The sequence below is a fragment of the Ursus arctos genome, unplaced genomic scaffold, assembly GCF_023065955.2.
Source record: "Ursus arctos isolate Adak ecotype North America unplaced genomic scaffold, UrsArc2.0 scaffold_5, whole genome shotgun sequence".
NCBI classification, from domain to species: Eukaryota; Metazoa; Chordata; class Mammalia; order Carnivora; family Ursidae; genus Ursus; species Ursus arctos.
In genome coordinates, this window is record NW_026623067.1 from 49513842 (window position 1) to 49535641 (window position 21800).

Genomic DNA, 21800 nt, shown 5'->3' on the forward strand with positions numbered 1-21800 from the left:
GGAGGCCAAGAAAATGTAGTTGATAAATGAAAAAAAACCATGAAGACCTGGAATTTGATGAGAGGAATTAGGACCAGTAGACATAGACAATCCATCACCAAAGTCTGAAAGGACAGTAAACACAGAAATGGTATAATAACTGGAGTTCCATAAGATTAAAAATTATTTTGGGAGGGGCACCTGGGTGGCTCAGTCAGTTAAGCGTCCAACTCCTGATTTTGGCTCAGATCATGATCTCAGTCAGGGTTGGGAAAGCAGAGCCTGCTTGGGATTCTCTCTCTCCCTGTCTCTCTGTCCCCTCTCCCACCCCCCCAAAAAAGAAAAGAATGAAAAAAAATTACTTTGAGAAAATGAAAAATTAAAGAGAGTTCTCAGTGATTGCATTGACAGTGGGGATTCCAGTGGCTTGTATATTGAAGAAAAATATAGACGGGTGATGTTAAAACACTCATTATTATACAAAAGTATTTTTGAAGGGTCATAGTTTTCCTGAAGTGCACAACTAAGTTTTTGTTGCTAATATAGACTTCTCACAGTGTATGGCATTAATATAGGTGCTCAATAGTTACTTAATAAGTGATTCAAATTTTAATGCTCTATAGGAAATCCTTAGTTATGTGTTATAACAGTGAATTCCTAAAAACACATAGGTTAACAATTTTACTTGATAGAAGGTAAAAATTTTAATTGCTTAAGAAATAAATTAGAGAAATACAACTTTATAAAATGTAATATTAAAACAAATAATCAGATGTAATTACCATAACATACTTATTGAATGACAGAAAAGCCCCTTGGTGAAAATACTACCATTCCAGCAACCTGTTAATATGAGGTTAACCATGCTATCATTATAAAGTAATATTACATTTTGCCGTAAAGGCGAAAAAGGAACTAGCCACCAGGCAGTATAAAGAGGTACAAATGACTGTAAATTAAGATGTTCTTGAGTCCTGGGTTATAAGAAAAACTGCAAATGTTCTAACATGATAGAATATTTCTACTTCCAAATTCCTATTAGCTTATTAGATGTATTCTATACATATCTTTTTATAAATGTTTGCCTTACAGTCTGTAAATATCTTAACATATGACAGAATTTACATTCATTTTTTTTATGTTTTCTTTTTAAAATACCTGTTTTATTAACTATAAAGAACAAACTGCTGATTACCAGAGGGGAAGTGGGTGGGAGGATGGGTGAAATAGGTGATGGGGATTAAGAAGGGCACTTTTTTTTTTTTTTAAAGATTTTATTTATTTATTTGACAGAGATAGAGACAGCCAGCGAGAGAGGGAACACAAGCAGGGGGAGCGGGAGAGGAAGAAGCAGGCTCATAGCGGAGGAGCCTGATGTGGGGCTCGATCCCATAACGCCAGGATCACGCCCTGAGCCGAAGGCAGGCGCTTAACCGCTGTGCCACCCAGGCGCCCCTAAGAAGGGCACTTGTGATGAGCACTGGGTGATGTATGGAAGTGCTCAATCACTAAAGTGTACACCTGAAACTAATGTTACCCTGTATGTTAACTAACTGGAATTTAAATAAAAACCTTAAAAAAAATACTAAATAGATGAGGCATAAAAAAATAAAGTAAAATAAATTAAAATACCTTTTTTACGTAAGCAGCAGAAGAAAATCTTAACCAAAAGTCCTTGTGGGAAAATACCTGAAGTAAGATTATGATACTGGCCCACCATTATTAGTAGAGCATGCACTTTAAAAAAAAAAAAAAAAAGATTTTATTTTTAAATAATCTCTACATCCAATGTGGGGCTCAGACTTACAACCCCAAGATCAAGAGTCGCACACTCTACTGACTGAACTAGCCAGACACCCCCAGAGCATGCAGTTTTAAAGTGATTTCAAGTAGAAATGACATTTATAGTAATCCATTGCACTCCTTTCCTCAAGACTGACGTTTTTTGGATGACTGGTGGCACTGTTAGGTGGTATCAAAACAAAGTTAAATGTCCTACATAAAAATTGAACTATAACTTTGGCCTAATTCAAATTACCTTTCTAAGCAATCCTTTTTATATTTGGCTTTTATGCCCAGACAGACAGCAAAGCACAATTAAAGTATTAAATATTATTTTGTCCACCATATATCATATTTTAAATAGTTATATTGTGGACATTTACAGGTTTGTTTGTTTGTTTTAGTGACAATGTCTTAAATAAATAAATGAAAATGTCTTTATTTCTTCAAGACAGACTTCAGACCTATGCAAAATTTTTTTATTCCAAAAGGAAAAATGTTCATTTCAGAGTAAAGTGTCGTATATATCTTATGTACTTTCTCAGAGGTAAATTGTTATTGATTTCCCTCCCATGCCTGTGCTATAAATGCATGTAGCAGATTTCTGACTGCTCAAGCACAGAAAATGTGTTGGCTGTTGGGTTTAATCATACAAATCTAGCCTATTAGCTATGCCTTGGATATGTGAAGTTGAAAATCAACAAAAATGGAGGAAAAAAATTTTCCCATTATCTGATATTCTTTTCCATTTCTACTTGTACTAACTGATTTCTGGCTGTCACTTATTAATCAGCCTTGAATCAATACCATTATATTTTTTAATGCTATCTCATTAACCATTCTATTTAAAATGTAACCTGATCTCACCAAACAAAAAATAAAACACAAAAACAAAAATAAAATAAAATGTAACCTGAATTTATATAGAACAGGCTTTCTCAAACTGTGTGTGTGTTCCTTGGGGAAAAAAACAGAAGCGAGAAGAGTCTATAATAGTCAAATTAAGTTAAAAGACTCCAAGAAATCCACATAGGAATCAGTCTTAAGTTCTATTTTATATTTTCCAAACCTGTGGTATTTGAACATGGAATCTATTTTAATATGTTTGAGAAATATACACACATATATGTATGTATATACTTCAGATATGAAGTAAATCAGAGTGATGCTATAACCAATTGCAAACATAAAAACAATCATGAATAGGAATGAGACTTCCTCTAACCTAACACCAGATGAGGTGTAGTGCCCTCTGCCCCCTTCCTTTACATTCTGTATAAAAGAGAGAAGGAATGGGTCAGGAGCTGCTAATTATAATCTATCTCAACATTGGTTTTCCAGCTCACAGCATGGTAAGCTTACTTCGTTTGCTTACTATAATTTCAAGAAATAAAAGTAAAAAAATGCTATACTAAAAAGTGTATCTCATACAGTAATACCAGGCTAAAGTTTACCACATGCATAGTATGAATCAAATTCTGACACACAAACTTTTTTTTTCTTTTTGGATAAAATGTCTGTTATAGGCAACCTGTGTTTTTCCCAAAACGAGCCATAAAAAGGTAACTGATTATATTAGTTCTCAAAACTTCAGAAACAACATAAAAGGCAATTTTTAAAAAGTATTATAGCTAGCGTAAATGGGATTCTTTCATCAATAGTACTATTTGTTGCAGTGAGAAAAGACTGATTTTTTTGAAGAATCCCAACCCACACAATACTCTAATTTACATCCCCCCTCTTCCCCCACATACATATAGACATACACATTATAAAGCCTACTGATCTCACATATATAAAAAGGCTCCATAAGTGCTGGAAAAAGCTAAAGCTGAAGAAAGAACAAATGGCATTATGTCAAATACAAAACTGGCATGTGTTCAGACTTTAAAAGAAATTATAGAAAAACAGATTTCAGTTAAATAACTATCTTTATATTGTAACAGGAGAACACAGCTTTAGTAGATAACTGAAAATTATGGTGAATATATCTTTTGCTTCAATATTTGACTCTAAAATGTGGCCGTAAGCAAGGCTTATGTATATAAATTATTTTTATGAGCAGTTTGATTGGAGAAACCCAAACACATTTTACATTTACCTTAACCTCATTTTTCTTAAACTGCACTCTGCAGACCCAGGAGGGCCAACAGATCTATAGAAGATATGTTTTAATTTCAATGGTAATTTCAACTATTAAAAGTTCAGTGACAATAAAAAGATCACTAGATCTCCTAGCTCGCTTAAGTAACGGAACGGAACACTGAATTATCTCAGTGCCTAGAGTTGCAGTATGTTCATTCCACTGGCACCAAGTAGGAACTGACAACCTAAAGTGAAAGTACTAAGTAGTGTTCAAACCAGTCCATAAGCATTCTCAGAGGAGTCCTTAGGTTTTCATAGTTGAGAAACACTGCCCTTAATTTCTTTAAGTAGGCTTTCAGCTAGAAATGAAACTCAAAACCCTTTGAAAACTCTAACTTCTATAATGTATCTAACTTTCATTACTTTATTAACCCCCCTTTAAAAAAACAAAAACCAAAAAACCCAGGACCTCTTTATAAAAAAGTATCAAATTTATTTCAATATCTAGTTTCATTTTTAAATTAAAGCTGGTGGACAATTTTTTGTAATTTAAATTCATTATCAGAGGTGAGGAAAACGTTAATAAGCTATTATATACTGACAGCGAATAAAATTATTAGACTACGCATTTATAAAAGCCATGTTTAATAGTAAAAAGTTCCAGTTATACTGCTTAGCTGAAGGAAATATCCTTTACCTCTTTATTTCTAATTTTAACATTCTCATTTTGACATAATTGCCTTTTTCACCCAATTACTAGTATGATGAACAAAATTTTTCCAAATGTTAAACCTTTATTACCACTTATGAAATAGGACTTAACTATTACTTTTTAAGAATTCCTTAAGAGAAGTCTGAAATTTTAATTTTCACCATGAACCTGTTTGATCATAAAGTATAGAACACCACTACTAGATAAATTAAAATGAAGAATGGAATAAAAACACAAAAGTGGCATCTATATAATGAGCAAATTATGTGATAAGACATTTTAACTACTTCACATTTCTACACAGCACAATAAAGAATAAACTGGTTCCAAGGTACCACAGGGTTTGGCATTTTTACTGCAAGCTTTAAATCATAGTGTTACTCTACTCAACAAGACATCTCTAAGAAAATGGCAGGTTCATAAGCACAAAAACTGTTCTGTCTGGTAAGTGGTACTCTACATACCCAATGAGAGAATTCTTTATAAAATGAGATTTTTAAAAATGCAGAATATCTGATAATTATCTCAAAAGCTAAAATGAGAAAAATGCAAAATATGGTCATTGGTTAATATGTGGCTTTGAGAAAGCCAGAAATGATTCTATTCCAAGAAATAAGCAATAAGGATAAAAGGTGTAAATAACATACTATACGCCTCTTTAAGCCAAAGCACACTTTTCACCTCAGGACAATTCTCAATTCCCGTCGTCCGGAACAGGACCCCATTCTAAGCCATTACTTGAATACAGTTCATAATGTATAGTCATTTTTCTCCACAGGATGTTTTCATTTCAGAACATAAGCTGCAAAATGGCAAATGACTAAGCCAATTATAAAGAATTTATAGCATAATAAATGCCAATTTACAGTAACTGTCAACAGACTTCTACACCAAAACCTAAAAGTTGCTGCAGTAGAGGTCACAACTAACATGATTCTTACAGGTGCTCCGACTTCGTTTACAACAAATTACTGCCATAAAAACCAGAAAAGAAACCTTAGTGGGTCCTTTCAACACTGCATAATTTTCCAAATGATGTTCCTCTGGCTCTAGAGCCATTTATTCATTCCTTCAGTCCTTTTTTAGTCGTTTAGCTTTTGCTATATTTTCTTGGCGTTTTTGTTTCTTCTTTTGCTCCTTTTCCCTGGCCTCAATCATCTTGGCCAATTTCCAAGACAGTACTGCACTTGCTAGAAACAATGGAGTAAGGGCCAGGATAACTGTTGTAAGGAAGCCATATGGGTCCTTTGCAGCCCATTCCACAACATACTCAGCCCAAGCCTTTATATCAAACATCTTTGTAGCCGTCTTTGGAAAAGAGAAGAGAGGGACAACAGGAGAAAAGACTATGTGGTTAATCAAATTTTGAAAACGTTGTATCATACAGTTAACTCAGAATTGTTATCACTCATTTAAATTAGCTTTTTGTCTTTAAAAAGCATCAATTAGTACTATTTTAATACAGCCTATTACCTCCAGTTAAGAAGACATAAATTAGGATAACACTTAAAAAGATGTAGAAATATAGAACATAAAAGTAAAAACCTTGTGGAATCTGTCATAGGGACTATGCATTCTTTGTAACCAAGACAGATTTTATTTAGTAGCAGACTTCTATAAGAATCTTGAGTCTTAAGCACTCATTCCAGGAAACAGCAGAATCCTGTTATTTTCTGACACAGCCTTGGTATCAAGTACTAATTAACAAAAGTATGATTCATCAAGTTTGGTGTTTGAAAAGGACAAGCCACAGAGTACATGAAATGCTTAGAGAAAGGAAGGTAGTGGAGGGCTGTTTCCAGGAATGAAAAGGAGAGGGTATGGGAGGCACAAAAATATCCACCTTCATATGCAAAGAGATATAAGCAAAAAAGTGACGTTATTTTATGCCCTCTTTCAGCTCTGAAGACTCCTACTTGAGAACATAATTTAATAAATGAGAAAATTATCCATAATGGGTGTCCTGCATTTTGTTCCACTTTGAGTTGGCATCGGAGGGCAATGTGGTAAATAAGGACGGTGTGGATTTGACTGACATTTTCTATTTTGCCCCAGAAGCTTTTCAACCGTTTGTGTTTGTGTCAACCTCTGTTCAAAGGTGAAAATTAAGAATACTTGGGTAGGAATGGGTGTAGATACATCCACAATTTCAGCTGGGATTTAAAAAGTCATCTACCTTATGCTTGAGTACTTCTTTTCCAACTTTGTCCTGGGATTATTAGTGAGCCAATTACAATTTCAGATGACCCTTAGCTTGTCTGTCTTCTTCTTTAGCTCTACCATACACTTGTGAGAGAAGGTTTAAATTCTATATACCGGGTGGGTTGAAAAGAACAGATAAAAGAAAGAAAGTTTAAGTCGCAACTTTCAGGATAACTTTAAAACACTTTCAAATGGACTATTTCGAAATCATGTATATACAACCTATAAATGACGTGTAAAATTGCCTGGCACATTATAGGCATTTAATATTATTTCTTCCTAATTTGAAGAAAGAAATCATTACTACAATTGCAAATGCCCTCTAAGAAAATCCTACTGGAGTGATTATAAGTATTTTATTAAATGACTTCAAAAAATTGCGAAGCTCACGGACACATAAAAAGACAAATTAGTTCACTGATAAGTTACAGCATATCCATTCCTAGGTTTTGAATTTTTTATACTAAAAATGTCATTAATTTATAGGATTAGGCATATAATTACAAATCAAACTATCTCACTTTAGTCTTTAAAGGTTTTTTGGTCTCATTATACAATTTGTTTTCTTTACAGAAAACCAAAACAAAATATAAATCACCCACAATCCCATTACCTCAAGAAAACTATGACTGGCTTTAATATCCTTCCACCGGTCTTTTCATATTTTCAACAGAAAACACTAAAGTGCCTCCAGGATATTGTTAAATAGTCTAGTCTCTGCCCCCTGCCCTTGAATTCTTAGGCCCACACAGAGAGCCCATCTGTTCCTTCAGCTTCTCCAATACGGTAATGAATTAACTAAGGCAAAATTCAGTGATAAGCGAAAAAAAACTGCAAAGAAGAGTAACGCAGAAGTGAAGCACCTGGTTTGTGGCTAAGTTCTAGCCATTAACACAAAGAAGTTATCGTCCTCAGGCCACACAGTGGTCCGTATACTTCAATTTCGGACCCAAACGCACGTGCCTAGGCACTTGGAGGAATCAATATTACTCTTCTTCTTTCCGTAAGGGGTCGACCGGGCTTGATCTCCAAACCAGACCTGCGCGGCTCCTGAAGCCGCAGCCGATGGTACTTCACCGCCAGTACCACGTCCCGTCCATCCCTGTTTTCGCCCTTACTCATTCTTGTTCTCCTATCCCATCCGGCCGCCAGCCCCAGGGGGCCAAGTTCAGGCGCCTCTCGGCCTCGGCGGGCAACAGCCCGGCTAGGCTCGGAGAGCGGGCGGTTCCGGGAATCCCGGCTTGGTCCCGCCACAGCTCGGTCCGCCGGCGCCGTGGCTGCCTCCTTTGGGCACGCGGGCAAAACCACCCCAGCGGCCGCCACCAGCCCACCCTACATCACGGTCGCGACCGTGGGCTCAGACCCCTACTCCCAACTCACCTCCAGGCCGGAAGCAGGAAGGCGGAAGCCGCGGCTTTCCCGTCCCGCCCACAGGCCAGCCCCGGCCCCGAGTGGGCCTGAGGAAGTCGAGGGGCCAGTTTCCGGCTGCGCCATTGCTGTGTGGGTCCCGGGACCTCGACTTCCAGAACTCACGGGGCGGGGATGGCGGGGGAGGGCGGCGCCGGGCTTCCCGGGGAGCTGCAGGTGAGGCCGCGCCGGGTGAGCGGCGGCGCCCCAGCTGGCCTCTGGCGGGGAGCCCGAGACCCGCGCCTGCTGACGGGATGAAGGGGCGAGCGTGGAGGCGCGGGTGGACTCAGGCTTCCAGGAGCCGGTCCGGAACCCTGCGGGCTCTCTGCCTTTGCCCCCAATGTCAGCCAGGAGACAGCCCCCCTGCCCTGCTGGAGCCAGACCGTTGATGGAGGGCCCCGGTGGGTGAGGTCTGTAGCGCCATGGAAACAGACTAAAGAGCGGCGGCAAGAAAGGAGTTGGTCTCCACAAACCGCCCAAAGTCAAGGTGAGGGTCACACAGCGACTGTTGAAGGATTCTGGCGAGTTCCTCCTCCCGGTTCACACCCCACCCCTTGCCCCTGTCATCTTCTGGTTGGACAATGGCTAAAGCCTCACGTACTGGAAACAATGAAGCAGCTGGACCATGGTGGATCCACTGAACCTTATTACTAAGGGAAAACGCAGCCATGCTGTGTGAAGAGGGGATTTTTGTTGTTTGTTTTTAGTTTGAGAACCTAACTCATTTCACACACACCCCCACACAAAATGATCCATACTTGCCCAAAGTAAACTCGGTAAATAAACTGGGCATAGCGTTCCCACAGAGATACTTGTTCTTTCAATACACAAATAAAGGGATGCAAAAGTCAACAAGCAGAAAGAATGAGTTTAATATTGTCTTCTAATCTACAGGAACTGAGAGATTAACTGATTTGGTTGGTGACCAAATTTTGTGATTGCTTGCACAGAACTGCTCTGTTTGACTACCGCTGCGAATGTTGCAAGACCTCTTCACTTTTGTGTGCCAAATAAAGCAGGTTTTTATTTTTGAGACTATAGAATGTTCTCTGAGGAGCAAGCTGTGACATGCATAACTAGTTTAGATACAACAACAGTAACTATTATTTACTAGGGAACAGGCTTTTGGCAAATAATCTAGTGATCTCAAATACTGTTCGTTGGGCATATGTTAATGTTTGTGTGTTGTATTAGCAGCAGTTGTTTTCTTACGCATTCTTGTTTGAAAACTTGGATGATGGTTTCAAAGCTTGTGCTGCTTGGACCTAGCCTGTACCTGTAGTAGCCAGAAAAAGCAGACTCAGTCACTGGATTGTGTATACCGAAAACTTTACTTTCTAGAGTTAACTATGTGATCTCTAAAAACTTATTCAAATGGTAATTCCAGGAGGGGGTCTGAATGTATTTTAACATCCTTCACTCCAGAGGCCAAGGTGTGTCTGTTTTGTTTTAATCTTGGTACACAGTATACCCAATTACTGCCTTCCCAGTAGTTTGCTCTGCCGCTTCCCTTGTTAAATGCATTGGAGTCTTGGGCTGCGAGAAAAGGTGCATAAGAAATCAGGCTCTGTAGCTTTTGACTGTAGTCTAGACCCTGCCTTCACAGCCTAATACTATTGACCTAGTTTTCAGTTCCAGCACAGGATGCAGGTGCAGGGATAGCATAGGGGTTGCCACAGCTGAGCCCCTTAATGCAAACTGCATTGCCTTCAAGAAAGATGGTGTCAAGATTGGTTCAGATACTGTGCACTATTTTCTGTAGTGAGGAGTTTTAGATTGTGAGTTGAGTTTCACAGGTCTCGTCTCTGCAGATCTGTATACACTGTAAGTCACTCTGAGCCTAATTTCTCTTCTTTATGTGGAACGTACACTAGGTCATCTCTGGTGTTCTTTCAGCTCTAAAATTATGTCAGTTGGACTGGGCTTGGCCATTTTTCTAACTTATGCTTCATAAGTGGCAACAGAACAAGGAATTTCGTGGAAACATAGCCAATTTTCTTAAGGTCATTCTTTAGTTGAAAAGATCCTTAATTGGATTTTTATTCTTTCACAAATGTCTTTAAGAATGCCAACTTAGAATAACAAGGAAATAAGCTCTGCTTGTATTTATTTTTAAGAAATCTTATTCATGTAACTTTAACCAAATTAACAAAACCTTACACTATTAAGGAGGGTTTGTCTTTGCATAATTCCTGTGTGGTGTATCACACCTCCCGCCCCATTCGTACTAGTTATCTTGAAAAAAGAACATTACAAAATTTTAACCATTTTTTGTTTTTCTCTTAAGAAGGTAAGTCCTACTCTGTCACTTGTTTAACAAAAAGTCTTTTCTCTTGATGTACAAAGTTGCTTTTCCCATTGACTCATGTCAAAATTGTGAATGAAAAAAAAACATCGTGAATGAGTAAAACCTGAATAAGATTCTATTATAAAAACCTAGACTTGACTAAAGATCTTGAGAACTTTTCTACCTGCTCAACATTTTGTGTTTATTTCTTTCTCTGCAGTAACACTTCACATATTTGACTTAACTTGATGAAATTGATTTCTTTCCTCAATTTTGTTTTTTCTTTTCATTGAAACATAATGAAAATATTTCTTTTCCTTAAGATTTCATTTATTTATTTATTTATTTATTTGAGAAAGAGAGGGAGCATGCGTGCCCGCACAGGGGTGGGAGGAGGGACAGAGGGAGAGGGTAAGCATCCTCCCCACTGAGCAAGGAGACAGACATGGGGCTCTATCTCAGGAACCCAAGATCACCACCTGAGCTGAAATCAGACAGTAAACTGACTGAGCCACCCAGGCGCCCTGGAAATATATTTCTTAAAAAGCACAATTATTGATTCAAAAAGTAATAATCAGGTCTTAGCGGTATTTGCAAGATCATACTGAAGAATAATAATTTCTTCTTCTTTTTTTAAAGATGTTATTTATTTATTTGAGAGAGCAAGAGAGCACAAGCAGGGGTAACAGCAGAGGGAGAAGCAGGCTCCCCACTGAGCAGGGAGCCTGATGTGGGGCTCGATCCTGGGACTCTGGGATCATGACCTGAGCCAAAGGCAGACATTTAACTGGCTGAGCCACCCAGGCTCCCCAAGAATAATAATTTCTTAAAAGCTATTTATTGAGTACGACTATGTACCAGGTACTGGGCTTCAGATCTATTATTACTAATCCTAAGACTAAACAACCCCAAATGATAATGTTCTTATACCCATTTTACAGATAAGGAATCAGAGACTTGAAAAGTAGAGCAGGATTCTAAACACGTCTGGTCAAAATCCCTGATCTTCCTTAATATCCAAAGACTTGTCAAAAAATGCTGATTTCATAAAATGAAAGCATATTTTTTGATTCTATAATTCTTAATTAACTGATAATCACAAGCAAAATATTTCCATACTTTAGAATTTCTTATTGCCCAGGTGGTGGCAGCATGTCTCAAAGAGCTAGTATGGTGCAAAAGGTTCTCCCCAGCTTTGTCAGTTGATTTGCCTCTGCATCTCGCATATGTGATTTCTGTCAACTAACTTCTCTGTTGGGCTTTCACTGCTGTTAAACCAAACCATCAGTAATTAACTGTGTCTTCCACCCTCCCATCAGCCTCATCTTCTGAATGGGTCCTACTCTGCCAGTTTGCTTTCAGCCTCTTTTACTTAGAAAGCATCACAAAATTACTGTTTTTTAGAGTATTCGTGTAGACCTATCCAGTAACACAAAGAATTGTTTTCAAATATTGTTATATTTCACACATTGTTATAATTTGGAAGAAACATATACTAAAAACAATGAGCTAATATTATAAAATTCTTGTTTAAATTAGAAGGCATACTTCTTAAACTTATGGGATACACCAATTGAGGTAATGAAAAGCTTTTAAAAGATAGAATTAATCTTCAAATTAAGAACAAGAACATTCAGGAGGGAGCAGTGCAAGGTTATACAATTCAGAAGGAATGCATATATAGTAGAATAACTAGTTACACCTATTTCAGCCAAGTATTGCTTGGATTATTATTCTCATCTTTGCAGGGCAGATGCTGCCTCATCACAGAAACCCTCTCTACCCCTTATCACTTAAATTTTTTTTCCATAGTACTCCAACCTGACAAGTTGTTTCCTAGTTTGTTGTCTGTTTTTCCTGCTATTAAGGCAAGCTATATGTGATTAGTTACCTCAGTACCTAAGAATATTGTTTTGAATAATTGATTCCAAGATATAGCATTGCTAGTTACAAAAATAAAACTGTTAGTTTTATTTTAATTTGTGGTTGAACAAATCCTGAAGTAACCTAAATCCTGGGAAGGTGTGAAGTTTGTATTAGAGTACCAAACAGTTGTAGTATGTTTTCAGGGTAGTTAATGGATGCCCCAATAAGTAGGTAAGGTGTTTAGAGAAAGGTAAAGTAATTGTGATTATCTTGTTAATGAAAGAACGCTAGGTGCTTAGTAATTTCCAAGTACGTAACAAGGAACATAGACTTTTGGTGCTTTTTTGCTTTTTCTATTTACGATAAGAACAAACTGGAGTAGATATCTATATAGAGATTTTTGAAAATAGGGCAAAGTGTATATGCAGACTAGATGCTCTCTCTAGATATTTTTCCAGCTTCATTATTCCCAATTCAGATTGCAGGAGAAATACTTACATTGAACAGCAGATGTGTCTCTCGTTGATTATTCTTTGCCGCCCATGGCTTCTTGCATACGTTTAGAAACAATCAGTGCATTTGATTACATATTGCTGCTCTGGGTAATTTACAGAATTTTTTCACAAAATACTGAAAATTAGGTATTTCTGCTTTTTTAACACTGAAACTGTTTACAATTCTTTGTCTTCGGAATACATGAACATGCAGCAAACTAGTTCCCTGTAGGTAGAGGGCATCATTTTGCAAGGGTAGAATTTCCAGTAAATCCTTGGGAAGCCTGGGGTTGCAGTCAGTGCTGTTGAAGTTGTGAGATACTGAACTTCCCTGCTGAATCTGGAGGTTTAAATTTTAGGCCTGCCCCTAAATAATGAAATTGTATTAACCATGTCAAGTTAGCTTTGATTTCTGTACTGGGGTCTCCTAGCCATTAAATAAGAATTGCTATCCCAATTGGGAAAACTAATCCATGTGTAAGAATCCTTCAGTGTAAAAATGATGTGTATTGCAAAAGCACCCCATAGCAATATCAGTTTCACTGGGTAGAATTTTAATTTGATACCTTCACCTAAACAAGCTACTCAAAGTAACCATATAAAACATTTTAACCGTATTTGTTCAATGATATTGTCAGGGACATTGTTTTCCATATCATAGAGTACCCTTTATGTAAAGTTCCCTATAAGAGACTTTAGAATGTAATTGTAAAAAACTTTGGAAACCACTTTTTGATAGTGAGAGTTTTGCCTCTTTTTGATTTGATTGTCAAGAAGCTCAAGAACCAAATTTGAAGTTCATGTTTAACATCTATCCTGACCTGCGTACTTGCATTTCTTTTTAAACACATTTTTCCTAGGACAGGTGTCGTCTGTAATTATCATATATGTTAATGTAGTAAGATAAGTCCTTGTTGAAATAGGAACAGTATAGTTGCCTGTTTATCAAGTGTTTGAAACTCAGACTTAACAGAGACTTGATATGTAACAAGTAGTTATTTGCTAGTAAAATTCTTTAACTGATTCTAATTTTTATGTCTATTTTAAAATCTTGTATTATAACCATATCATTTAAAACTAGGGAACGTAGGAAATCATTGGGTGGAATTGCATCCCAAAGTCTAATGCCAAAGGCTAGTTTGTGCCTTTAATAGCCCTTGGAGTATACTTGGAACCTAGTTTAAAAAATAAACAAAATTTACTTGTTCCAAGCTATAAATATATATGGTTTATGTCTCCTAAACCATCACTTAGAGACATATCCTACTCCCAAATTCATAAATTGCATTTGCTGAGTTTACAGTTTATGTTTTTAGGCTTTAAGTCAGGACGTGAAACAGTCTGAAATCTAAAAACTCCGCGGCGCCTTGGTGGCACAGCGGTTAAGCATCTGCCTTCGGTGTTGATCCCAGCGTTATGGGATCGAGCCCCACATCATGCTCCTCCGCTATGAGCCTGCTTCTCCCTCTCCCACTCCCCCTGCTTGTGTTCCCTCTCTCGCTGGCTGTCTCTATCTCTGTCAAATAAATGAATAAAATCTTAAAAAAAAAAAATCTAAAAACTCCATTCAGATTCACATATGTACTCTTGAAGTAATAATAGTGGTGTGTATGATGAGTTTCTAGAGGAATTTGGAGTTTTACTTAATTTTTAGATTTGGCCTTGATCAACTAATTTTTCATTCTTTGTAATAAGCAGATAATAGTAATACCTGCCATTATACAGAAAGTTGGACCAATGTTCACTTGAGATTCTTTTCATCTCTAGATTTTAATATTCTCTTACAGGGCTATACTGCAGTTGAACACTTTTATCATTAATGAATATAGGTGTGTAAGAATCTGATTTAGTCTCTAGTTCTAGGTTCATATTTGATTTCATGATGTGGAGCAAAAAAATCATTTACTATTTTTGTGCTGGGTTCCCATGTCCATAAAGTAGAATTAAGACTACCTGTTGTTTGCAACACTAACTAGTTAATGAATAATTGTGTGGTCTCCTTTTTATAGAAGGTTACATTTTATAGAATTCATCTGTAAATTGATTGTTGGGAACTTACGCAGATTCCCGGGGAATTATGTTATAAATAGTGATTATGTTCTTCATTTAGCCTGTAAATGCCTATTTGACACACAGTATAAGTGGAAAGAGTGCCTTTGCATAAAAATGGTAGAATATAATTTTCAAAACTATTAATAAAGTAGTAAAAATTAGATGAATTTTTGATAGCTTTGTGCCACAGTAAGATCTTATACCAAGTGATGGAAAATGAATTTATCTGAGTCCATCTTCCCCCCATATTTTTACATTCTAGATGGTATGAATGATCAACACTTTCTGACCATCTTACCATATATGCAGGGTGATACATCTTACTGTATATGCAGTCCAGGAATCACTGTTTGTTTCAGCTGTTTTCAGGTCTGTTAACCCTTTTGTACCATAGGAAACTAAAGCTACATATGGGTCTATAAATTATTCATGTGTGTATGCAGTGCATATGGAATATATTCATATACATTATTCTGTGATGTGCCCCTCTCCCCACTTTATTTTCTGAATGAAGTGCAAACTCTTTAGAGGAGCCTAATGATTCTTACCAGCCTGGTCCAGCCTGCCATTTAAATCTTCCAGCATGATAGAGGACCATTTATTTCAGTCGTTTGCAGCTCTAAGAGATGCCTTCTTAGTCTAGTGGTTGCAGTATAGATTCTAGAACCAAACTACCTAATTTGAATTCCAGCTCTCCCTCTTGCTAGGATGATGAGACTACAATAAGAATGCATGTCACAGACCCCCACTACAAGGAGCTTAATTAATTGACCAAGGACCTCAGCTGCTGTGCTCTGAAATCCGTCACTATGTTTGTGCCAAGACTTTGTTTCTTTTGCAGCTCACTGAGCATGACGGAGATACTAAGCCCTGTTTTTGGCAGACACAAGACTTCCCTGATGGCCTGCAGGGGTTCAAGGACTCCTCCATTGCCTTACCAAGCCTTCCTTAGGCTACATGGCCACCTAGAACACTTCCACCCAAACTACCTTCCCTCTCTCTTTCACTTAGGGTCAGACTTGCATCATCGTGTGACAGTTCACCCAGTCTTCCTGGCTCCTTCCCCAGATAAAAATCTTATACATTTATTTCCATCTTGGCTTCTGGGATGGTAAAATTGAGATTTAGAAGTGGCTCATCCATTTCCTGGCCAAAGAGGCCACTGTGATTGGTAGGTGGGGCACTCATTTACCCCTGGCATAAGCCTGCAGATTTAGTATTAAAGATTTCACCAGTGTTGACCTGAGACAGTGTCCCAATGAAGGGGAACTCTGGTAGTTATACAGGCATTTGAAAAACGTGGGAGGAATAACATCTACAAAGACAATAGAGTTGGCTGATTACTGCTAAGCTGTATTGAAGTACTGCAGAAGGAAAATAGAAATAGCTGTTAACAAGTCATGAGCAGCTCAGAGTTAGAGCTAGAGGCCTCCTGTGGTAGCCTTTACCACCCAGAAGGTCAGAGTCAGTTGAATCACATGCTGAAAAGCTAGCCAATGTTGACTTCACAGAGCTCCAAAGATATTTGAGCTTTGAATGTTTAGCCTACATGGCTCTTTTCATTTGAAGGTGGAGAAATCTAGGGTCCTAAATATGGGATGCAGTCTTTTTTTTTTTAAGGTTCATTTAGTTTTTTGGAGAGAGGGAACACGAGCATAGGGAGGGACAGAGTGAGAGAAGCAGATGTCCCCACTGAGCACAGAGCCCAACAGCAGGGCTCTGTCCTACAACCCTGAGATCATGACCTGAGCGGAAATCAAGAGTCAGACATTCGACTGAGGAGCCACCCAGGCGCCCCAAGGGATAGGGTCATCTTGATGGGATTCCCCTGCTCCTCCCTCTGGACCCTTAGGGCTTGCAAAGGTAGCCCTTTTTTAGTAAAACTAGCATGTTTGCTCTCCTGCAGATACTACAGATGCCTCTTCCCCACAACGCAGTAGCCCTCCTCCTCTACTCCTTTCTCCTTTCCTAGTTGCCAAGCAAATAACCAGTAACCAAGACAATGACTGGGTTAAATCTCAGTGAAGTGAAAAATGTCTGAGTTGCACTGGCAGACTGTGGAGGAAGGAATAAAGAGGCTGAGCAAATGGGCATGCCGGAATGGATACATTGCTAAGGCCAGAAAGATCCATTGGAGGATTGTACTCCATGAGATGGGCTAGAATCTACACCACTCACCCAAGGCCATCAGGAGAGCACTGGTGAGAGAGACTTCAGCATCACTTAGAAGTTTGGTGGTGGCTGTCCTCTGCAAGCCTGGGATGGAGGTTAAGAAAAGCAGCCACAGAGCTGGCTTATTAACATCCATGGGAATAATAGAGCCCTCAAGTAAGGGAAGCCAGGTGGTGGTGCTTAACAGCCAGAAGCTAGAAGTCCACAGTTATCATAATAACTGTCAAGGTCATTCTTGGAACCAAAAGAGCTTGACCCACAAGAAGTCTAGAGTCAGCTAATAGCGCATAGTCTCCTTACGGGCAAAATAGATGGGCAGTCCGTGAGGGTACTGATTAACATCTATTACCCTGAAAAAGCAAGAATGGAGGAGCAGGAGGCTGATGACAGGCAGTGACAACAGTAAAAAGGCATGATCCCCTGCTCAGTGTCCAGACTAAACAGTTTCCAGATCTAGAACTGAGTATGTGGATGAGTCCCAAGGAAGAAGAATCCTACGACAACACAGAAAGTACGTGAATACATGACATTTCTTCAAAAGGGCTTTATGGCCATCTCTCTAAGTGACTACAGTAGGGAAAGGGTAATAATCGGATATTTTGAAGACTATCTGTCATAGGATTTGAGTTGATTTTGGTATCTGGAATTAAAGCAACAGTACAGTCTTCCTGTTAAAATGCGCATCTACCAGACGAGGTGTTCTGGCTCAAGTTAGTCTCACGGTGGCCCCAAGTGCATAATTTAGAATTTATGTAGCAGTTACTCCAAATGCCACATTGGATCCCTGGTCTGTGGAGTTGGGGTTATAGTGGGGATTGCCAAACAGAACCATCTGAATCTGCCCCTCTCCCCACCAAGACAGTAAATCAGGCACAATACCGTATTTTGGGGAAAGAATGAAGATTAGTGCCGTTTAACACCTAAAAGATACAGGAATGCTGGTCCCAATTCTATTTCTTTAATAACCAATCCAGCTCCTAAATAAACTGGATAGATCCTGGGGAGTTACTATGGACTACTGCTGACTAAACCAAGTAATAACTCTTAGTACGGTTCCTGTTCTGTTCCTGCTAGAACAGATTAGTAAGGCCTCAGATACCTGGTGTGTCACTAATTTGGCAATGTTTTTTTTTTTCCATTCCAGTTAGAAAAAAGAATCAGAACCACTTCACCTTCACAAAGAACAGTCAACATTATCCATTTAGACGGAGTTTTTTCTCAGGGTTATGTTAACTTTCCCATCTTCAGTCATAATATAATATAAAGATATATGGACCACCTAAATACTTCTCATGACATTACACTGGTCCATTTTGTTGTAATATCATGTGGTCGGACAGATGAGCAAGAGGTGGCTACTATGCTGAAGATCTTGGTGAGATACATGCACCCCAGAACATGGGGGATAAACAATAAGAAGACTGAGAGCCCAGTCACGAGTAAAGTTTGGAGATCTAATTGTCGGGAACGCAGGATGTCTCCTCCAAAGTGAAAGTCAAATTGCTGCCTCATTCAGCCCCTACCACAAAGAAGTAGAACATTTTGCTGGCCTCTTTTCCTTCTGGAGACAAGGTGTTCCACAACTAGGAATAATGCTGGTTCCTATACCAAGAAACATGGAAGGCTGCCAACTTTGAATGGGGCCCAGAGCAGGAGCGTTCTCTGGGACAGTTGCAAGCTTCGGGGCAAGCAGCCCTGACAGACACTTGCACCTTATGATCCAGCAGACCTTAGTGGCGTCAGTGCTGGGAAAAAATGCAGTGTGGCGTTTATAGCAAGTAGGAGAATCATAATAAAGGCCCCCGCGATTCTGGAGTAAGGTCATGTCATCTGCAGCAGGTAATTGTATGGCTATTGAGAAACAGTTCTTGGCATGTCATTGAGCCCTGTAGAGACAATGGCTGGCCATGGGACAGTTAAACCTGCCCCTCCTCCAAGTCCCTATTGGAGTGAGTGACTGATTTTCTAAATCCATCATTCCATCTATGTTTATTAGTTGTTGACATTATAATAAAAGCAAGTGTTTCATCCTGTTCATTTATTTGTAACAGATGGATTCATGGATTCTTAGGTAACAGATTAAATCCATTACTATCATTTTATTTATTTTGATGTTGTTAATTGTCCCACATTTGACCATTGAAGCCCCAGAATGTTCCCTGTGTGTGTCAGAAGTCCCAGATATTTCATGTACTCAACATAATTTGAGCCCGTTCTTTTTGGTACAATCAGATATTCCAGGTTCATCTTGTACTTTCCCTGGCCCTGGAATCAGTCATTTTCTTCAAGGAGCCCTGCTTTCTTTTCGTGGACAATGGAATACGGAAACCAAGATCAGAGTGCTAGGTTTGCTCACACTGCTGGTGTGTCATTGGCTGTAGTCCCTCTCAGCAGATAGACAAATATACAAATAGCTATATTTATACCTGTTAAAAACCATGAGTTTATTTTGATACCTTCAGTTGCAGTCTATCACTGCTTTCTATTCTTTCCCTTTTCCTTATTTGTAATTCCCTCAACAGAAAGACTCCTGGCTGCCACTATCTTTCTTTTTTTTTTTTTCTTTTTTTTAAATTATGTTCAGTTAGCCAGCATATAGTACATCATAAGTTTTTGATATAGTGTTCAATGATTCATTATTTGCTTGTAACTCTCAGTGCTCATCACGTGTTCCTTCCTTAATACCCATCACCCGGTTACCCCATGCCCCCACCCCCTCCCTTCTGTAACCCTCAGTTGTTGCCACTATCTTTAATATATTTACTCATTTGCTCAAGGCTGAAATACATGGAAGGTATTTTTAGCATTGCTAATTCATAGTATTTTGAAAAAAAAAATGTATAGATTTTTAGGTGACCCATCCGTCTCCAGCCTCTTGGTTTGGCTGCTGAAAAGTAATCTCTTAAGTAAGGTTAATAAATTCAAACTAAAGCCCCAAATAAGTGTATGTAGGCCAGAAGACCTGAATGGCCCAGGGGGTTGTTAAAAGGCCATAGAGCTTCAACAGTCCAGAGTAGTAGCTTCAAACTTCATGTCGGCTGTAACTCTCACAATTGGTGACACGGAAATGTTTATGTTGGGCAATAGTAGCTGATCATGGCTTTATCCACCAGGTCTTAGCAAGTATCATCATGGCACTAAGAATTGGCACCTCAGCTGAAGGAAAGGATAGACTTCCCCCTTGATGATGCAATTAAATCTTTTTTAAAAGCAAACTGCAGTAGATTGTTCTTAAGCTTTTTCTGCCCACCCACAAAGCACAATTTCTCAGTGACATCTTCTATAACCTTGTGTTAACGATTAAAAAAATCACATCCGGTTTTATGATCTAATATTTTTAACAAATATTTCTAGGAAATTATTGAAGGAAAAAGGTATTACTAAATGCAGTACTCTTAATCTGGAGGCAAGCACTTTCTACACCAAAAATAATTGATTTGGGGGAGGTGATATTTTGTAGTTGGAATATAAACCAGGAGTTTAGGGTTTTGTGTAAATGAGCTGTTAACATCAAACCTCAGGTATGCAAGCCATTTGTGCTTTAACATCAATTTCTTTTTGCTTTTACTACTTTGTGTAGTTTTGTGTATCATTAAGCAACTTCAGCTTTCCACATTTCCACTACTTTGTGTAGTTTTGTGTATCATTAAGCAACTTCAGCTTTCCACATTAGCATCGAATAGTAAGCAGTCCAAAGATGAATGGATCCTTTTGTATTGGTAGTATCTTTGAGGAAGGCTTAAATTTTTTTGGTTATTAAGATCAGTGTTTAGTGTTGTGCAGTACATTGGCTTTTTCCTCTAAAATGGGAGGTAAACTTAAAGTTGATTAGTCTCTTCAGCTTAATATCGTCCGTATGTTAATTTGCCTGTTTTGCTTGGTATTTTACCTTTAGATTTACTGTTAACTGCCCGTCACTAAAAAGAAATTATATGTTAAATCCTTAAAGTGACTTGTTTTTTTGTGAACTTGAGTAACTGGGGAAATGTTTGGAAAATGAAAGGGGCACTTTTAATCTTTGAAAAGCACATTGACCTAATTCATAAGGCCATGTGAAGATTGGAGTTCTGCAAGCTGACTTGCCTTGACATTATTTTGTTTAAATGGCCTTAAATTAACACATCTATACTTAGATAATGAAAGAAAAAATATAAATGTATTAAAAAGTACACCTGTCAGCTTTTTTGGTTCATCTCTGTCAAAGCAAGTTCAATCGGTTTTACAAAGAAATCAATGATATGTATACTCCTAATGTTAAGACACTCTGGTTGAGATTCCTTTAAAGTAGGTTAATTTTTAAGTCAAGTAGCATTAAACATCTATAGTAGGCAGCTTTTAAGATGTCTCCCAATGATACCCACTTGCTGGTATCCATACCCTTGTTTTATGCCCTCTCATTTAGTTTAGCTAGATCTAATAACATACTTTTGATTAATAGAACATGGTAAAAGTGATAGGATGTCACTTCAAGGTTAGATTATAGAAAGATTCTAGCTTCCATCTGGCTCACCCTATCTTGCACTCTCACTCGCTCACTTTAATGGATGCCAGTTTGCCATGTTGTGAGCTGCCCTATGGAGAGGCAGGTGAATTGGGGAGAGCTTCTAGCCTACAGTCAGTGAAGAACAGAGTCCTACCATAACTATATGCATGAGCTTGGCTGCAAGCTCTTCTTCTCTGTCAAGCCTTGATGATAACAGTCCAGTTGACACCATGAAGGCAGCCTTGTGAGAAGCCCTGAGCCCCACTGTGCTAGATTCCT

At 38.4% G+C, this 21800-nt stretch overlaps 1 protein-coding gene and 1 long non-coding RNA gene across 5 annotated transcripts in view; one reads left to right on the forward strand and one right to left on the reverse strand.

Annotated features, from left to right (window-relative positions):
• Positions 1-4315: 4315 nt before the first annotated feature.
• SMIM15 (small integral membrane protein 15) lies at positions 4316-8224 on the reverse strand. 4 transcript variants are annotated; one of them, XR_008957480.1, is made up of 3 exons: positions 7879-8134; positions 6735-6866; positions 4316-5866 (listed from the first exon to the last, which is right to left on the reverse strand). XR_008957480.1 is itself a non-coding variant. In XM_026498922.4 (3 exons), exon 3 carries the CDS (start codon positions 5852-5854, stop codon positions 5630-5632), a length of 225 nt encoding a protein of 74 aa, XP_026354707.1. In that variant the 5' UTR covers positions 5855-5866; positions 6735-6866; positions 8141-8224; the 3' UTR covers positions 4316-5629. The 4 variants fall into 4 exon arrangements, 3 of the variants coding, with proteins under 3 accessions (XP_026354707.1, XP_048076847.1, XP_048076848.1); XM_026498922.4 differs by lacking the exon at positions 7879-8134 and adding an exon at positions 8141-8224; XM_048220890.2 differs by having other exon boundaries at positions 7624-8149.
• Positions 8225-8350: 126 nt separating this feature from the next.
• LOC113255306 (uncharacterized) overlaps positions 8351-21800 on the forward strand; it is a 140077-nt gene continuing 126627 nt past the window's right edge. Inside the window, exons 1-2 of the long non-coding RNA XR_008957481.1 lie at positions 8351-8654; positions 18183-18877. This is a non-coding gene — a long non-coding RNA (uncharacterized LOC113255306). The remainder of the gene's footprint in view (positions 8655-18182; positions 18878-21800) is intronic.